General features: G+C 38.9%; 1 protein-coding gene and 1 pseudogene across 2 annotated transcripts in view; both read right to left on the minus strand.

Annotated features, from left to right (window-relative positions):
• HCLS1 (hematopoietic cell-specific Lyn substrate 1) overlaps nt 1-19,307 on the minus strand; it is a 28,334-nt gene extending 9,027 nt beyond the window's left edge. For both annotated transcript variants that reach the window (XM_025375886.1, XM_025375885.1), the window contains exons 1-6: nt 19,185-19,307; nt 16,626-16,709; nt 15,634-15,707; nt 6,892-7,021; nt 5,041-5,151; nt 2,882-2,936 (exon numbers count right to left, since the gene is read on the minus strand). In XM_025375886.1, coding sequence (XP_025231671.1) covers nt 2,882-2,936; nt 5,041-5,151; nt 6,892-7,021; nt 15,634-15,707; nt 16,626-16,709 — 454 coding nt within the window. In that variant the 5' untranslated portion in view covers nt 19,185-19,307. The remainder of the gene's footprint in view (nt 1-2,881; nt 2,937-5,040; nt 5,152-6,891; nt 7,022-15,633; nt 15,708-16,625; nt 16,710-19,184) is intronic.
• LOC112619793 lies at nt 13,605-13,725 on the minus strand (annotated as a pseudogene).
• Nucleotides 19,308-19,933: the final 626 nt, after the last annotated feature.

Genomic DNA, 19,933 nt, shown 5'->3' on the forward strand with positions numbered 1-19,933 from the left:
AATACATATAGTATTTGTTGAATGTAGCAAATGGTTTTAGTGAATGTAGTGTTTAGAGGGAAATGTATAGTTTTTTAAGTGCCCATATAGTAAAGGAAGGCTTAAAATCAATTATCTAAGTTTCTACCTTAAGAGGCTAGAAAAAGAACAAACTAAATCAACACTAAGTAGAAGAAAAACATAATAAAGATATGAGCAGAAACCAATACATTTTTTAAAACAGGTAAACAATAGAGAAAATTAGCAAAGCCAAAAGCTTGTTCTTTGGAAAGAATAATAAAATTGATGAAATTCTAGTAAGAACAATTAAAAAGAGAAAAAACACAAATAAATAAGATCAGAAATGAAAATACTCATTTCATATCACTAGAAATCTTACAGAAGTTAAAAAGAAGAGACTATTATAAATGAATTTATGCCAATAAATCTGACAACACAGACAAAATGAACAAAGTCCTTGAAAAGCACAACATACCATAACCAACTTAAAAAACAGAGAGACTTGAACTCCATGGGAAAAAATAACAATAAAGGAAAAAAAAGTCCATTACTATTAAGACCTCTAAAGTTGAGCCAGAAGTAGAGGCAATATTTCCCTGGATGAGGTACTTACGAAACCCAGGGCACATGAAATTTTCATAAAACAAATATCCCTCTCCTTCACTCAAATAAGTTTATAAACAAAGATTACGAACCATCAAGGAAATAAATAACCATGAGGAACAGCAGATTAGTCAGAAGAACTCACACAGCCAAGAACTGCAAATAATATAAAATATGAAAGAAACTATGAAGTACATGTTTAAAGTAATTAAAGAGCTTAAATAAGTGGTACAGGGAACCATAATGAAACTATAATGTCTTATGGAAAATGAATCAGCAGATATGCAATAGAACTGAAAGAAACTCCAGAAATGAAAATATCTGATGTGGTGGCTCATGCCTGTAATCCCAGCACTTTGGGAGGCCAAGATGGGAGGATCACTTCAGCCCAGGAGTTTGAGGCCAGCCTGGGCAACATAATGAGACTTTATCTAAAAAAAAGAGAGGGAAGGGAAGGGGAGGGAAGGGAAGGGGAAGGAAGGGAAGGGGAGGGGAGGGAAGATATTTGAAAGAAAGTTTAAAATGTAATGGACAGTTTAAACAATAATAAAATACAGCTAAAGAGAGAATTAGTGAACTTAACCTAGATCTAAAGGAATAACCCAGAATGCGGCTCAGGGACATAAAGAGAAGAGAGAAGAGGTATTATTCAAAGAGAAAATGCCTGAGAACTTTCTATAATGAAAGTCACATCTGAGGTTGGAAAAGAGCAGTAAGTCCCATATAGGATAATAAAAGTACATCTAACATCTAGACACACCCTAATAATAGTGCAGAATATCAGAGACCAAAAGAAAATCTTTAATTAAAAAAACCCAGAGATATAAGACATGTTACCTACTCAGGAATGATAGTCTGACACAACAGAGATGTCAGAGACAATAAAATAAGTTCTTCAAAGTGATGAAGGGAAAATAAAAATGAAGAATGATGCAAAATAAAGACTTTTTCAAAGACTGAAAGCTCTTTCACAGACTCATTAAAAGAATTATCAATGGATATATTTTAGCAAGAAGGGAACAGAAGACGCAAAGGTGAAACAAAGAAATACAATAAGCAATGATGAATTAGGAAATAGAAGACGCAAAGGTGAAACAAAGAAATACAATAAGCAATGTTGAGTTAGGAAACAGGTAAATACCTTGGTCAATTTAAATAAGCATTTACTAGGTAATAATAATGATTCATTTTTGTGGGGTTTATAAGATGGGACCAATAATAAGATGGAATGAGATGGAACCAATATACTGAACGACAACAATATGGTTGGTTAAAAAGAATGTAGTTAAAATGTTCTATGTTTCACATATACTCAGGAAGAGATTGTGATTAATTTTAAATTTAAGTCAAAGATGCATGCTAAAATTTGGCAATAACCTTCTAAAACAAAGGAATAGAAAACCTTATTTTCGATCCATTAGAGAAAAAAGAGGGATTCAAAAACTTGATCAATATTATAGAGAGCAATCATGGAGAAAAAGAGAAGCAAGTACACACTGGGTTTAAAAAGCATATAAAATAGGGCTGGGTACGGTGGCTCACACCTGTAATCCCAGCACTTTGGGAGGCCGAGGCGGAGGATCACGAGTTCAGGACATAGAGACCATCCTGGCTAACACGGTGAAACCCCATCTCTACTAAAAATACAAAAAAAATTAGCCAGGAGTGGTGGCAGTCACCTGTAGTCCCAGCTACTCGGGAGGCTGAGGCAGGAGAATGGCGTGAACCCGGGACGCAGCGCTTGCAGTGAGCCGAGATCGCGCCACTGCACTCTAGCCTGGGTGACAGAGCAAGACTTCCTCTCAAAAAAACAAAAGAGCAAAACAAAACAAAAGTATATAAAATAGCGCTGGGTGCGGTGGCTCATGCCTACAATTCCAGCACTTTGAGAGGGCGAGAGGGGAGAATCACTTGAGCCAAAATGTTTGAGACTGCCTGGGCAACATAGTGAGACTCCATCTCTACAAAGAATAAAAAATTAGCCAGGCATGGTGGTGCACACCTGTAGTCACAGCTACTCAGAACGCTGAGGTGGGAGGATCGCTTGAGCCCAGGAAGTCAAAGTTGCAGTGACCTGTGATTGTGCCACTGCACTCCCGCCTGGGTGACAGTGCAAGACTCTGTCTCAAAAACAAACAAATGAACAAAAAGTAAATAAAATAGTGGTGAGCTGGGTCATGGAAGTTAAAGAACTGATGACAACTGTTGGAAGATAAAGTTTTAGCAGAAGAGCCTGCCAGTCTGATTGCCGAGGCTGAGTGAAGTCCAGTGTCCTTGCCTTTCTGAGATGTGTGCTTCTCCACTTCTCCTTTATAATCAAAGCCGACTGCTGACTACAGAGAAGAGGAGAGAGAATTGGTTAGAATCAGAGCTGACAGGTTTTTCCCTTCCTGACCTCCCCTTACTCCCAGCCAGTCCCAGAGGTAGTTTGTAGGGGCTTCAGGCTGAGTATGGGTGTTTAATGTAGAAACAGGCTGGTATGGACACAAGAGACTACAGAGTGATGAACATTGGCCCTGGACACAGACGGTTCTAGGTTCAAACCCTACATCCCCTATTTATAGTTGTTGAAGTTTAGGCATGTTCCTTTATATCACTAAGCCCCAGTCTCTTTTAATATAAAATCAGGAGAGGCATGTCTGTCTTATCTACCTTGACTGTAAAATGAGAGAAATGATCCCTCTTCATTTGGGATATCACGAGAACTAAATGGGACAAGGTAAAGTGTCTACTTAGGTTCATTCGCTAACTTAGTGCTTTTCTTTCTAACGAATCCTCACAAAAGTGAAATGTAATACCTAGAAAAGCGCCTTGTAAAGTATAAATCACTCTGTTCATGAAGAGATATTACCCTATTCCCAGTTGATAATGCTGTACCTCTTCTCTTTCATTACTCAATAATGGAAACACAATATGTGGATTTTGGTGGGATAACTGCAACCAGGAGAGTCTGGATCCTAGCCAGCTCCGGGACTGGACATGTTGCCCAGATACTCAACATTACCGCAGAGTTTTGTTCTCCATCTGGCTCAGGAACTATGGGTATCTGAGCAGGTCTGGGGTTTTGCATCTTAAGAACTAATTAACATGTATTGTTTCTTGATTTACATGACACACTGACTGGGTGATTCCATTTGTGGCTTGTGAGCAAAAGATGTCAGAATCGGAGATTAAGCAAAGGCAGGCAAGGGGGGGGGGCAAGATGGAACAGGAAATTCCATCCTGATTCTAGAACATTGCATGCTTCATATTGCCTTCTACATCTTCCCTTAGCTTTGCAGTATGTTTTAAACTTTCCTGATTTTGTTTTTCATGGATTTCCCCCCCATGATGCAAGCAATTAATGTTCTAGAACTTAGCTTTAAGGATTCATGCCCACCTAATTAACAACTGTTGGTAAAAACAAAGAAAAAATCTCAGCTAGCTATGAAGAAGATGTCCTCTCTCTGTGTGCAGCTGCAGGGCAGGAGATACCATTCTGCACCATAAAAAATGAGCTCAAAGAATTTGACCTAATAAGGTGTGGAACTAAAAACATCAATGAGTTATCAATATTACTCTCCTGTCAACAATATGATGCTGTAATCATATGATACTTTTTTTTCTCTTTAAAACAACATTTTGTTTTGTTTTGTACAAAGGAGTCTTTAAAAACATCTGGACTTTCTAGATTGATGCTAAATCCTGTAAACAGTAACCCTAATTAGTTGTTTAACTTGATTATCTGCTGCCATGGTAGTAATATTTATTATTGTTTTTTTTATTTTTATTTATTTATTTATTTATTTTTAAGCGGAGTCTCGCTCTGTCGCCCAGGCTGGAGTGCAGTGGCCGGATCTCAGCTCACTGCAAGCTCCGCCTCCCGGGTTCCCACCATTCTCCTGCCTCAGCCTCCCGAGTAGCTGGGACTACAGGCGCCGCCACCACGCCCGGCTAATTTTTTGTGTTTTTAGTAGAGACAGGGTTTCGCCGTGTTAGCCAGAATGGTCTCGATCTCCTGACCTCATGATCCGCCCGTCTCGGCCTCCCAAAGTGCTGAGATTACAGGCTTGAGCCACCGCGCCCGGCCGGTAGTAATATTTAAACTGACAACTCTGTTTTCCTAAAAGGCATGAGTATTTGTATGGTTTTGATGTTAAGCCAAAGAAGAGCTTAGACGATTCTCTGTTCTGTCAAACCAGTGGCTTGAGGAATTCTTCATTCAAACAGACAGTTTGAGAGGCTTCTCCTTATTTGAATCGCTGAGCTCAACATGTGGCTTCGAACATTGGCACCAAGGAACTTGCTGAGGGAGGTATCCCTGTGATGGTGTCAGGTCCTCACAGCATCCACTGCCCTGTCTTCCAACAAAGAAGCATGTGCCTCCATCCAGAGGTGAGTGTGGGCAACTTTCACATGACTGGAGGTGGGTGGTCGGGAGAGAGAGTGATCACTTACCTTGTCTGCCCTGTCCCTCTCAACTCCGTACTTGCCCCCAAAGCCTTTGGCAGCATCCGTCTGAGAAGAGTGCTTCTCCACCTCGGCAACGTACTCATGGCCCACTGCACTCTGAGAAGAATCAAGGATGGAGTGAGTGAAATGATAAAAATGACCTTAAAAAAATAAATACAGAGATGGAGTGGGATGTAGGCATGTAAGAAATTCCATTCTGGGTCAGATCTATGGCCTCTGACAGTGGTGCCAAGGAATATGCGATGGGAGAGCAAGGTGACTTTTTCTGGAGACCTGCTCATTCCTGTTCTTCTTTAATACCATTAGTAATCCTTCATTCTGAAAACTCCCATAGGATGGGCTGGGAACCAGGGGATAGAGACTGGATAGACAGAGCAGTGTTTAAATCAGAAACAAAAAGAGCTGAAACAAGAGCATTGTGGAGCAGAACACAGTGTAGTGTGGGGTAGTGTGGAGGAGAGACCAAGGGGACTGATCGGACGCCATAGCCGGGATGGAATTTTCACTAGGAGAGCCAGTGATTTTGTTCTAGATCTTTGCTCCTGTATGGCCATCAAAGTTCAGAAGTGAACTCTGAGCTTTATGCAACATGTAATGTAGGACATATATATAAAAAATCACTAAATACACAGTAAAGAAAATAGTAAAGAGAAGTTGTAACATAGATATAATACATAAACATTTAAAAGCAGCAAATGATTTTAAAACATATTTTTTCCTTCTCCACTTATGCTCCCTGTCTTCTTGGTCTAGGAGTTACAGTGTGGTTAGGGCTACAACAGGCCAGCAGTTCTAATATATAGGCTCTTATTTTCTGCCACGTATATCTTATGTGTTGAGATAAGAAAAATTTGATACAAATAATATGATATTTGTATCAACAATATTGGTCTCAATAATATTAGAGACCAAATGAACACTGTACTTTTGAATGAGTTTTAACTCATGAACCAATAAATGAGTCAAAAAATATATATTTTGATCTAGAACAAAAGTATCTGGGTGTTCTAGTGAAATATTTTATATATACTTAAATATTATATACTATATATTTATGAATAAACTATTTATAATATAAATATATTGTATCATATAATTATAATATATTAAGATATACATATAATATAATTTATATATTTGCATTTACTTATAATTATGTTATATATTAATATATATTTATAAATATATGCATAATTATATAAGTATTTAAGTATATAATATATAATGTATTAATATATATTAATTATATACTTATATATAATATATACTTATATATAACTATATATTACATATAACAGATACTATATATAAGTATATAACTATATAAGTATATAAATATATTATACATAAATATATTGATATATTATATATTAATATATATTAATATTATATATAATCATATATTAATATATATTAATATTATATATAATCATATATTTTATATGTCACATTATGTAATATATAATCTACATTATTAATATATGTGTTATATATTATATTTTATATCATTAATATATAATATGTAATATATAATATATACTATTAATATTATATATTATACTATATAATATATAATATATAAGTATATATATTATATTATATTTATTATGATTATAATATAATATATATTATATTTATTATATATTATATAATCATACAAATATATAATAAATATATACTTATATAATAATATACTTATATATAATTGGCTCTTATTATAGAGGTATATAATTATATATGTATATAATTATTTATAAATATTTACAAAATATATAAATAGATATATCAATTTTTTAAATGTATATTTTCAAAGCAAATCTTTCCCTTTCAAATTACCTTGTCCATTCGGTCTCTTTCTACTCCAAACCGACCTCCATAGCCATGGGATGCTTTGGGCCCTGACTCCATCTCTTTCTTCTTGAGAACATCATGCTCCTCTGATACTTTGTTCCTCAGCTGGTGGATGCTGGAAGAAACCACATGACCAAGGATCATCTATCCCAGGAAGGTCAACAAACCCATCTTCCCAGAAAAATGGAAGTCTTGAAGTCTGTCCTGTTTATTTTCAGTAATAACCTGGGCCCCCAGAGTATACTAGTGACAGGTCTAGAAGTAAAAGATCAGTCTGGCCTGCATACCATAGCCTGATTTAAACTCTCCATAGGCCAAAAATATTTCCTCTAGTCTGTTATTTTGCTCACTAAAATAACCTTCTGACCTTTTAGTCCCATTTTTCATGTTCTTAAATATTAGAGGACAATGATACCTATATTCTGATAACTGGAAAGTTATTTTCTTTTCTGAATGGATCTGCTTTCTATCAATTAGAGGATGTGTCTCAAAAAGCAGAAAAATATTCACATACCATTGGACCTACACATTCTAGTTTTAGGAGTCTACACCAGGGAAACTATTTTAAATATGGCAAAGCTTAATATCTAAATGATACTCATTGAAACATAGTATATAATAGCAATAACTAAGAAACAATCTATATGACCAGTGGTTGGGTAATAGTTAAATAAATTGAAATATTACCTTTCACTAGTGTACTAGGAAGTCATTAAAAACAATGCTTATAAAAACACAGAATTGGGGAAATTTATTTAAACATTAGTAGTATTTTTTTATGCTTTTTGGTCATGAATTAAGATCTTCTGCCCCTTCCCCACAGCCTGATAATACCTGAGAAAACTAATAACTAATGAAAACTAACTAACAAAATCCACTCACAGTAATTGCTATGACATGGTAAGGCTCAAATTATCTTGATTTGAAGGGACACCTTTATCCCTAAGAGAAAGTACCACCAAAAAAAGGCATTCTCTTTCTTACTTCACACCCACTTCCATCTTTACCATGAAGGTGACTGCAATACTTAAGAGGGTGGAAAGCCATCTTGGCCAACCTCTTTGGCTTGAGGATATGAAGTGATAGCTCAGCACCAAATGACAATCAGATCTGTTATTTGGACACATAAGGATCAGTGGATTGTTGGAAACATTTGGGCAAGAGAACCCTAAATAAGAAATTTGACTTTCTGTAGCAAGCAATGAGGGTTTAGGGTATTGAGACAGTGATATTACTGGGACTTCACCAGCTCAAGACAACCAGACACATTGGTTATACGTAGAATGGCTGTCTCACAGCAGAAATTGTCTTCTTTTACAGAAGAATAGATCCATCTGGTGGCCTTTAATGGATACTTCCACTAAAGGTCTTTTAAAAAGGCTTCTCAGCTTTAGTCACAGTTAATTTTAGAAAGCTGGCTATGAACCAGATGAAATTAAGCCAAGTGCTGGAAGAACCCCCTGTTCCCATGCCTCCTCTAAACTCTCTGGCAGCATTGAAAGCAGAGATCTTGTGTTGTCAGTTCAACACCAACACTGTGTCAAAAGCTACTAGTACCAAGGACATGTAAATGCCTGCCCAGTATCTTCCAACTGAAGTATTCAGATGAAAGATGAAGAAAAGGGGGCCAAAATTTACTTTCAAATGGAAAAAATATGCAATTTTTAAATGAGTATAATAATTGTTAAATGGGTTATAACTATATTATAGTTAAAACAAGTTTTTAAAAGGGATTAGAAAATGATACTCAGGAATATTCATCTAAAGGATAACAGAAAAACTAGTCAGGGGATCATATCAATAGATGATATAATTTGAAATTGTTGAGGCCCAAAGAAAATAAACTTCTTTAGGTTATAGCTGAAGTCATTCTAAACAGGTTGTTATTATTATTATTATTATTATTATTATTGAGACAGAATCTCGCTCTGTCACCCAGGCTGGAGTGCAGTGGCATGATCTCAGCTCACTGCAACCTCCGCCTCCCAGGTTCAAGCGATTCTCTTGCCTCAGCCTCTGGAGTAGCTGGGATTACAGGCATGCATGTCACGCCCACCTAGATTTTGTATTTTTAGTAGAGACAGGGTTTTACCATGTTGGTCAGGCTGGTCTCAAATTCCTGACCTCAAGTGATCCTCTTGCCTTGGCTTCCCAAAATGTTGACATTACAGGTGTGAGCCACCACGCCCAGCCTAAACAGGTCTTAATTATATCATTCCTTCATTTGATAGCTATTAACTAAACAGCTTTTAAGTGTGAGGTACTATTAGGCTCTGAAGACATAAAGATGTTTAATGTATGGAGATAGAGGACAGCTAGAAGAGACAGAAAGGAAAACAAGAAATTCCAATTCAATATGCCGTGTTGTGCCTAAGAAACTTGACATATTAACTCTCAGATATCCAATTTAAGTTTTATAAGACTTTGGATTGATAAAGCAATGCAGTTTATGTGAACCAAGCAAAATGTAGCACCTCAAAGATGACTCATTCCTCAATCTGTGTTTTTTTTAATTACAAAACTAAAAGCGCAAATGTGAGTGACTCAGAATATAAGGTTTTTATTCACAGATGTCATTATCATGTATGTAGAAAATCCTAAAGAATTCACACAAAAAAAGCTACTAAAGCATTGTGCATTTGCAGGGTCACAGTATACAAGTCATATCAAAATCAATTGTATTTTTACATACTGGCCATAAACATTTGGAAACTGAAAGTTAAATATAAATACATGAAATAACATCAAACATTTTAGGATAAACTTAACAAAGTATGTGCAAGACCTAAACACTAAAAAATGTTTCTAAAAATATTAAAGAAGACCTAAATAAATGGAGAGATATCCCATGTTCATGGATTGGAAAACTCAATGTCATTAAGATGTCAGTTCTCCCTAAAATGATCTATAGTTTCAGTGCAATCCCAATCAAAATCTGAACAGGCATTCTTGTAGGAATTGACTAGTGAATTGTAAAACTTATGTGAAAATGTAAAGTCCTGAAATAGTAAAATTTTTTTTTTCTTTTTTTTCTTTTTAAAGGAGCGCAAACTTGAGGACTACATGATTTCTTGACTTACAAAGCTACAATAATCAGTGCAGTATGGTATGCTGTCAGGGTAGAAAATAGATCAACAGAACAGAATAAGAGTCCAGAAATAGACCCACATGTATGTGGTCAAAGATGCCAGGTAAGTCAATGGGAACAGGATACTCTTTTAATAGTGTTGAACAACTAAATAATCACATGGAAAAAAATGAACCTCAATCTTGACCTCACACTGCACAGAAAAGTCAACTTGAAATGGATCATAGACTTAAATGTAAAAGCTAAAACTGTAAGTCCTTTAGGACAAAACATCAAAGAAAGTCTTCACAACTTTGGGGTAGGTGAATATTTCTCAGACACATAAAGCATTAGCCCCATAATTTTTTTTTTTTTGATAAATTAGACTTCATCAGGATTAAGATCTTTTGCTCTTAAAAAGATGCCATTAATAAAATGAAAAAGCAGCCAGGTGCGGTGGCTCATGCCTGTAATCTTAGCACTTTGGGAGGTCAAGGCAGGTGGATCACAAGGTCAGGAGCTCAAGACTAGCCTGGCCAATATGGTGAAACCCCATCTCTACAAAAATTACAAAAATTAGCTGGGCATGGTGGCGGCCGCCTGAGTCTGAGCTACTGGGGAGGCTGAAGCAGCAGAATCGCTTGAACCCAGGAGGCAGAGGTTGCAGTGAGCTGAGATCATGTCACTGCACTCCAGCCTTGGTGACAGAGCAAGACTCTCTCTCAATAAATAAATAAACAAATAAAGTGAAAAAGCAAGTTACATTCTTGGAGAATACACTTGTAAAACACATATTTCACAAAAGACTTACATCCAGAATATATGAAGAACTTTCAGCAACTTAATAAAAAGACAAACAACTCACTTTAAAAGTGATAAAAATATGTGAACAGATATAAAATGGCAAATGAAAATATACTCAATAAAACTGGTCATCAAAGAAATTCAAATTAAAATCACCACATACTTAAAAGAGTGGTTAAGTTTGTTGTTGTTGTTATTTTGTTTTGTTTGTCTTTTAGAGAAGATCTCAGTCTGTCACCCAGGCTGGAGTGCAGTGGGGCAAACATGGCTCACTGCAGCCTCAACCTCCTGGGCTCAAGTGCTTCTCCTGCCTCTCAGCCTCCCGAATAGCTCAGACCACAGGTGAGCATCCCCACACCCAGCCAATTTTTAATTTTTTTGTAGACACAGAATCTCTCCACATTGTCCAGATGGTCTTGAACTCCTGGGCTCAATTCATGCGCCTGCCTTGGCCTCCCAAAGTGCTGGGGTTACAGGCATGAGCCACTGCACCCAGCTAAATTTAAAAATACTAACAATGGCAAATGTTGACAAAAATGTGGAGCATCTGAAACCCATACATTACTGGTAGGAATGAAAGAGGGTAAATTCCCTTGATACTTGTGGTATCATGTGGGCTTTCAAACATTTCAGATTTTGGAACATTTTAGATTTTCAATTTTTGAATTAGGGATGCTCAACCTGTATCTCTGTATCATTGGACAAATTGCTAAACATTAATATATCCATTCACTTTTCTGTGAAATCAGGATGCCAACGTCATCTATGATATAGGGTTGTTTTTAAAAAGTACTGTGTTTTGCATGACATATAATAGCTTAATAAATGTTGGTCATTATTCTTAAGTTACAGCCATGGCGCTTCCCAGTACCCCTGTAAGGTAAACAGGGATGGTACTATAATCTCCAGTCACCGCTGGAAATCAAAATAGGATGGTAAAATATTATTACTCTCCTCAGCATCATGAGCCCTTTTACAGCAGAGCTGGAATCAGTCCGTAGAGCTCCAGAATTCTATTTCAATACTCTTGGTATTACACCATTCTTTATTTCCACTTGCTGTAAAATGTCAGGGCACAAGAAAGAGGACAGGGTCACTGAGGCAGACATCCTATGGTTATAGCTCAGTAAAGATTTAATCTAAAGGCCAGACAGGTTCCAGGAAGTGCTGAAAGATTATTCCAGAGTGGTGCCACTCAGTGTGGTCCACAAGCTGAACTGTTTCTGTTTCACAGGGAAATAAGAATAAAAATTGAGAATATGTGTTTAGAAACTTTTATAGCAATTTGACATAGTGATTTTATTCTTTTTCTTTTTTAGAAATGAGGTCTCACTATGTTGCTCAGGCTGGAGTGCAATGGCTACTCACAAATACAATCCCACTACTGATCAGTACTGGAGTTTTGACCTGCCCCATTTCTGACCTGGGCCAGTTCAACCCTTCTTAGGCAACCTCTGGTCCCCGACTCTGGGAGGTGGGAGGTCACTATGTTGATTCAGAATTTATTGTGGAGACCCAATCAGCATAGAGCACTATAGCCCAGAACTACTGGACTCAAGTGATCCTCCTGCCTCAGCCTCCTGAGTAGCTGGGTCTATAGGCACAGACTAGCATGCCTGACAACATCGTGATTTTATATCTGTTGAATTTAAAAATACAAACTGTGTTTGTATTGTCTATGTTATTTTTAACCATTTATTTTTCCAGAAACTCAATTTTATTTTATTTTACAAAAGTTTCAGTCTGTGACAGGTTTGAAAATAAACAGACTGGTCAAGGGAAAAGACATCCTTGAGTCTTGAGAATGAATGGACAAGAGTGGAGAAAAGAAGGTGGAGAGAAGGGTGATAGTTCTTGAAAACCAGGCAGTTCCTTTACAGAATGGATAAGGGACGCATAGGACCATTTGAGTTATTCACTGAATTACCAAATTACTACCCAAACTAAATTTATTCAAGCAGACCTAAAAAGAGACATCACGCTGTGGGGAAGGTAGTAAGATTAGTAAGAACTACAACCACTTCCTTTTCCTGCTTTTAGTCGTCTCAGCTCTACAGCTACTGTTTTTTTGTTTTGTTTTGTTTTGTTTTGTTTTGTTTTGTTTTGTTTTTGTTGTTGTTGTTTTCATTTTGGGATCTGTCAGTGTTAGAATCTACAACTACTGTTCTCCTCTCCAATTTCCCCCTCTTTTCCAAGGACCATGGTGATTCCCATCAGATGTTAAAGACTGGCTTAGCCCACACTAACCAGGGGGAATCCCCAAATAGTGGAAACTTACTACTGGAAAGTCCTCTAGAGGTCTTTTTGATCCAGATGGGCAAAATGAGAATCAGAGAGGAAAACGGACTTGTCTAAGGCCACCTGGCCTGTTACCAGTAGATACCAGGCTTTTACTCCTTGATAACCTGGGTAAATGGGAGATGAGAGAGCTTTTTTTGTCAATACCTCCATCATTTATTCTATCAGATATTCAGTTAGGTTAACAAGGAAATGTGCAGGGTCACCATGTTGTACAACTCCAGGGAGCACCAGTCAGGGTGATCTGTATACAGGAGTTGTGCAATACAACAGTACAGGTAGACACCACTTAGGAGAAAAGAGGGCTGTTGTCTGTTTACATGTTCGTTAGATTTTAGAAAGGAAATCTGATTAAACTAACCTATGTTAACAGGAAACAAAAATAACATCACTGAGCTGCTCAGAAGTGCTAAGTACTGCATTAGACATTGGCTATCCCATTGAATTCTCACTACACATCTTCTGGGTGGCTACTTTTTTTTACATTATTTCATTTTTTTATTAGGGTTGCTATTTTTTTTTTTTTTTTTTTTGCCAATGCCTACTATATTGCAAGTTGTCATGGTGGAGTGTTGGGAAAAGTTTTCAATTAGCAATAATCACACCTCAGATAAACCTCATTGGCTACAATACCACCACTGTGCAAAGCTACAGTTGCTATTCTTATCCCCGTTTGATAAATAAGCTGAGGTTCAAAAAAGTTATGTGACCAAGTTCACATTGCTAAGAGTGGCAGAGTTAGGAATTGAATCTAAATCTATCTGATATCCAAATTCAAGCTCTTTCCGTAAGATTATGGCAGGAATTTAGGAGACTTCCTTAAAATATTGTACTCCTACCTCCTATATATGAAACAGGCACTGGGAGAAAAAAGGTACGAAGTATGCAGCCTCATCTGGACAATTCCCAGAATACTAGCACTGAGTGGCTTTTATTTAGAAAAGGAAAAGGGTTCTTTTTTTTTTTTTTTTTTTTTTTGATCTATGAGTCTATAGAGGGGTATCACAGAAACTTCCTGAATGACCCTGTTCCATTGTTTCAATCTTTTTCCAGAATGGCATGGTTTAAGAATAATATTCATTATAGGTACTTAATTAAAACATTTATTTATTTATTTATTTATTTATTTATTTATTTATTTATTGAGACTGAGTCTCGCTCTATCACCCTGGCTGGAGTGCAGTGGCGTGATCTCAGCTCACAGCAACCTGTGTCTCCTGGGTTCAAGAAACTCTTGTGCTTCGGCCTCCTGAGTAGCTGGGATTACAGGCGCCCACCACCACGCCTGGCTAATTTTTGTATTTTTAGTAGAGACAGAGTTTCATCATGTTGGCCAGGCTGGTCTTGAACTCCTGACCTCAAGTGATCTGCTTGCCTTGGCCTACCAAAGTTCTGGGATTACAAGCATGAGCCACAATGCCTGGCTGAAATCATTTATTTCTGATTAAACAATGTGGTACTGTCATCCAGTTGTATAAACTTGTGCCAGGCTTTCACAGTGTGTTGCTTGTGCAATGTGGTCATCCACTGACACTTTTTAAAATCTAGAGGTAAAAACACTGCTCTTAGGGTGCGGTGGGGGGAGTTAAAAATGGAGCTTAAGACTTTATTAATCTTGCCATTTTGTGTGTAGTTGTTGAATGCTTGCTCGTTACACTATTTATTGTGTCTACCTTGCTACTAATGTTTGACATTCTGATACTATCCAAAGCAGATGGTCCTGGTTAGATGATCCTGAATAATCCATGGAAGAGAGGAGGGGATCTCTCAGCCTGAGTATATGACACATCCCACAGAAACCCCTGGATATGTCTGTAAGTTCCTTTTATCTTCTGGTATCAGAGGGTTTTGTTTGTTTGTTTGTTTCTGGTAAGATGCAAATGGGGCTATAATCTTAAAGATTCCTGAACATCATTGCCAAAATAGTTTTTATCAACAGGTTTTCCAAGTGTTATATTTCTTCATATTACCATGCATGGCTTCCAACTTCTGTCAAATAGCTAAGTACAAATCTGTATTTTAAAAGTTATTTGGGCCAGGTATGGGAGCTGAAGTGGCCTCTTTTTATAGCATTTATTCTGAGTTCTTCACCTTGACATTTTACTGAATTATTCTTAGTCCATTCGAAGGAAGTCACCCTGAATTCTAAATACACATTTATATTTATCTGAAGAGATAGACAGGAGATAGATGATTGCCAGGTAGATAGATAGAGAGGACCTTAGTATTTGGGCCACTTCCTCTCTGAATCTCTCATGCCTTACTAAAGGAAGGGAGGCAGTTAATCCAATAGACCCCCACTTAGGGAAATAGCAGAGTTGTTAGGTATAAAAGACAGATAATAGCGTTGAGGAGGATAAGAGGAGAGACGTAAAATAGAAGTACACAATGACACACAAGCTACACACAGGAACAGACTCTAGAAAAAACCAAACACAGTAATACATAGACATGAACTACCCTATCCTTTTCCTCCCTCACCTTCCCCCAAGTCTCTGAGTTTTCTTTGGGCTCTTCCCATAACCCCCTTCCTTTTCCCCAGTCCTTTTGGCACTTACTTGATGTGTTCTGTGCGTCCAGAGCCCTCGATGGTCTTGGCTCCCCACCGCTGCTCCTTCTCAGAGATGTCATTCTGCAAATGACAGCACTCAGTAATATGTGACGGCAAGAAATGTGCCACATTGAGAAGGGCCACACAACTGATATATGCCCCCCATGTCCCCTGTGTCCACTGCCTTCTTCAGTCTGGGTCTTTACTCACATCCCCTCTATGTTTATCCCAACCTGACCCCATGTAAGAATTAAACTGGTGAGGCCGGGCATGGTGGCTTATGCCTGTAATCCTAGCATTTTAGGAGGCCGAGGCGGGTGGATCTCTTGAGGTCAAGAGTTCAAGACTAACTTGGCCAACATGATGAAACCCCATCTCTACCAAAAAAAATACAAAAATTAGCCAGGTGTGGTGGCGTGCACCTGTAGTCCCAGCTACAGGGACTACTTGGGAGGCTGAGGTAGGAGAATCGCTTGAACCTGGGCGACAGAGGTTGCAGTGAGCTGAGACTGCACCTCTGCACTCCAGCCTGGGTGACAGAGTGAGACTTGTCTCATAAAGCAAACAAACAAATAAAAACCACAAAGAATTAAACTAGTGAGCTCTGAAACCTCCATTCTTCCTCTGCATACTTCATGCCTACCCCATCTGGTCTCCTACAGCTTTTCAATCCCCCAGTTACACATGTCCAGCTTGAATCCTGGGTCATGGGCCTGGGGAGACCCAGGTTCACCTGCTTCTCAATTTCAGTATAGCCTGCCATCGCCTGTCAATCACACCGTCAAACTCACCCACGCCTGTCTCCTTTCATCCCTGATACCAGGTATCGTGCATGCCCCACAGGCGACAGCCAACTGTCCTACCAATTAGTCCCAGTAAGAGGGCTGTCTCAGTCCCAGAAGGCCCTTTTCCAAGCATCCTCAAAGGTCACAGAGTTGCCCAGATGCCCTCGCCACCCCACTCTCTGCAATATTCAAGCAAAGCTACTTCCAAACTCACCACAAAGTCAGGATCTGTGTCCCAATCATCACCCTGGGTCTCCACGGAAACAGACACATCATGGCCCACTACAGACTTCCACATCTGAGAGTGACAGGAGATGGGAATAATTAGGGACAAAAAAGGATCAAGAGGAGGGAAAATAGGAATGTTGAAGTCAAAATATAGAAGCCCAATATTTCCTGCCATTTTTTTTTCTTAGAAGAAAATAGAAAATGAAGCAAAGCAAATGGGAGTTGTAGGAAGGCTTTTCTGCTCAGTTACAAGAGGAGAGATGGGGCTTTATTCAAGACAAACCAATGTGGCCTGGGCCCGCTTGGAGCTAGAGAGAAGTTGCCATGGGTGTGGGTAACACTAGGTAACCTGTAAGTCAAAATTGCTGGAATTGTTCACTTGTGTCCCGAGGCCAGCCAGGCAGTGGCTGAAGGTGGTTGGCAATGAGGGGTGCTATAATATCCCTAGAATTATGGCCTCATTTCACTCAGGTTTCTATATACGATTCCTTTGTCACTGTTGAAATACAAATTGGTTCAGTTTCTCACAAGTGAACATCTACGTCTCTCTTTACAACCTGCTGAACTATACTGAGAATTTTTCCAGCCTCTTGTCCAAGTGATGTCCCATCTTCACCCTGAGACTGGTCACTTCACAGCTGCGTAAGGTCAGTAGGGACAGTTGGCTGACATTTCCACACTGAAGAATGCATGGGAAAGCATTATTTGCTGGGAATAAGTCAGTTATTACTCAATTTTAAAAAAATGGTTCAATTATATTTCTAAAGTAGTTCAAAAAATAGCATGTTTTCAAGTTGACAATTTGTCATAGAAAAGAAAAAAGAATCATATATAATAAATCTTATTTTGAACATTAAGAGGTATTCAGTTTTTATCAACTAAATAAATGTTGCAGAAATATTTAGAGAACACTAGCTTGGAAGGGTGCCAAACTTACTCTGCTAGAGCATCCCCAGTGTTCTAGTCGGCCTTCTGGACTGTGCAGAAGGAAGAGCAGCATGGTTGCTCTGCATCTGTGGATCTTGGTGTGAAGAAGTAACAACAGACAATGCTCATCTGCTATGGTCGCTACTGAGACTCCTTGACCCTGGCACGACTTGCTAGCTGGCAACCCTTCCCTCCTCAGACACCTCATCCCATTGGAGACCTTCTTCATGCTCTCCATTGTCTCCAAAGAGTTCCTTTACAACTACTCCTTGGGTTCTCCTGTCTCCACCTAGGCCTTCAGATTCTCCAGTTTTCTATTTCCACTTGAAAACTCCATCTTCTCCATTGAGCAACCCCTTAAAAACCAGCCCAGGGGAAGTCTGGGGTAAATCAGTTAAAGAGATGCTAAGGGGACACTGGGCAGATATTGACTGAGTCAGCCGTGAGTCACGGCTGAAAGCAGCTCGGCTTTCCCTGACGCGGGTGGAGACAGCAAAACAAGACTTAGAATCCTGCATCCTTACTACCCCTCTACTTCTCATCCCCTGGCTCCTGGGCTGCTGTGCAACAAAAGGACTGTCACACACAAAACTGGAATGGAGAAGTTTCTGAAATAGTCATGAGCAATAAGGAAGCAATGAGGACTGATGGTCCCATCCTCTTTCCTGTGGCTCCTCTGAGGCCTCAGCCTGACTCTCCCATTCACCCATTTTTGAAATAAAGAGTTTCTGAAATAGAGACAATTTATCAAATATCCTTGACCTATTGACCAGAAACCAGAAAGGTAAGAAGTGCTATCTAGAGGTGAGAACCAGAGAGTAATCTGGTGAGGCCTTGTTGCGATGCTGACCTCCTGCATCAAAGTACACGGACTGGGAGTCAGAAGCCCTGGCTGTCACCCCAGCTCTGTGACTAAGCCTCTGAGAGACCATCACAAGGGCATCAACAGAGTAGGTACTCATTTGCCAGGTATGAGACCAGGCGATTAATAAATACCAACTTGAATAATTTGCCAAATCAGCAATTATCTCTGATTTCCCCAGTGGAAAATAATGAAGGGGTTAACCTAGCTAATCTGTAAAGTCTCCTTGATTTCTGACATTCGGGGATTCTGTGATCTACAGTCACAGAAACTAGCCCCAGCAGAACCATCATGCCTTCTCTCGGGCTCCATCAGCACTTGGTACTCAGTGCTACTTTACATCAGTGACTACTTCCTTATCTGTTACATTTCCTATGTGGGTTTGTTTCCCTGAGACCATATGCTCTTCAAGGGCAGACACTGTTTTCTTCTCCTGTGGTCCTGCTCCCAACTCAGTACCTAGGGGAGACATGCCTTAGACTGGGTTGTAGATTGTCAGCAGAAACCAGGCAACACTTTGCTTGACGTTTGTGCTAGATGGCTCCTGAATCATTTGCCTTGAGTTTAAGTCCCTCCCTTCTGTTTCTATCTCCAGATGCTGATTTGCTACAACCACTCACAACCAGGCCTTCTGGCCATAAAAGGATAAAAGCCTACTAGTGGTGACCTTGCCCATCACCAAGGACTAAGAGCCAGGTAGGTTCCTCCTCAACAATTACTGTGTTTCCCGACTGTCCCATGGCTCAGAGTACCCACCTCCACCTGTGCGAGCCTCTGTTCTAAGCGCCCGGCTCCTCGCGTCCACACCGACTCCCTCTCTGGCTGCTGCCACTTCAGAGTGAGAAACTGAGCTGCTGCTTCAGTTCCGTATTCAGGTTTTCGTCATTTCCTGCCACCCCATCCTCACAGCTACTTCCTGAAATTTGAGTCAGTTCCTTCTGCTTTAGACACTTAAATTTTAAAAGGATTAAATGTTTCTGTGCCTGGTCTTTTTGCAAGGTTTTGACAATGGGGGTCATAGGGCAGTCATAGAAAATGCTGCTTTGACTCTGACTTTGTAATCTAGTGAGAGAAACAAACATTCAACCAGAAAACATATTAGAGAATTCCATAGAACAGCACTGTATCCTAAATAGGGTGGCAGTTACGTTTGAGACTGTAAAGGAATTCAGAGCATTTGGTATGGGATGTATTCATCAAGAAAGGCTTTATGGGAGAAGTCATTTATATGTGGATTTTGAAGCATGAGACTTAAAAAGAAACTCACCCCTATATTACCCACGGCACTTAAAAGTGGAGTTTTCATATAGATGTTCAAATAAACATCGACCAGTTGAATGCCAGAAGGAATAACTCATAAGGGAAAAGGCAAGACATGGAAGGAGAAAGTTTCCTAGCTTGTTTGGGGCACCGTGGAGTCTGAGCTAACAAACTAAAGATTTGGCTCCAGATATTAGGAAGAATTCTGAAAGAACCAGGTGCTGGTCAGCTGATGGAAGGTCTTT

Source organism: Theropithecus gelada, chromosome 2, assembly GCF_003255815.1.
Source record: "Theropithecus gelada isolate Dixy chromosome 2, Tgel_1.0, whole genome shotgun sequence".
Taxonomy (NCBI): domain Eukaryota; kingdom Metazoa; phylum Chordata; class Mammalia; order Primates; family Cercopithecidae; genus Theropithecus; species Theropithecus gelada.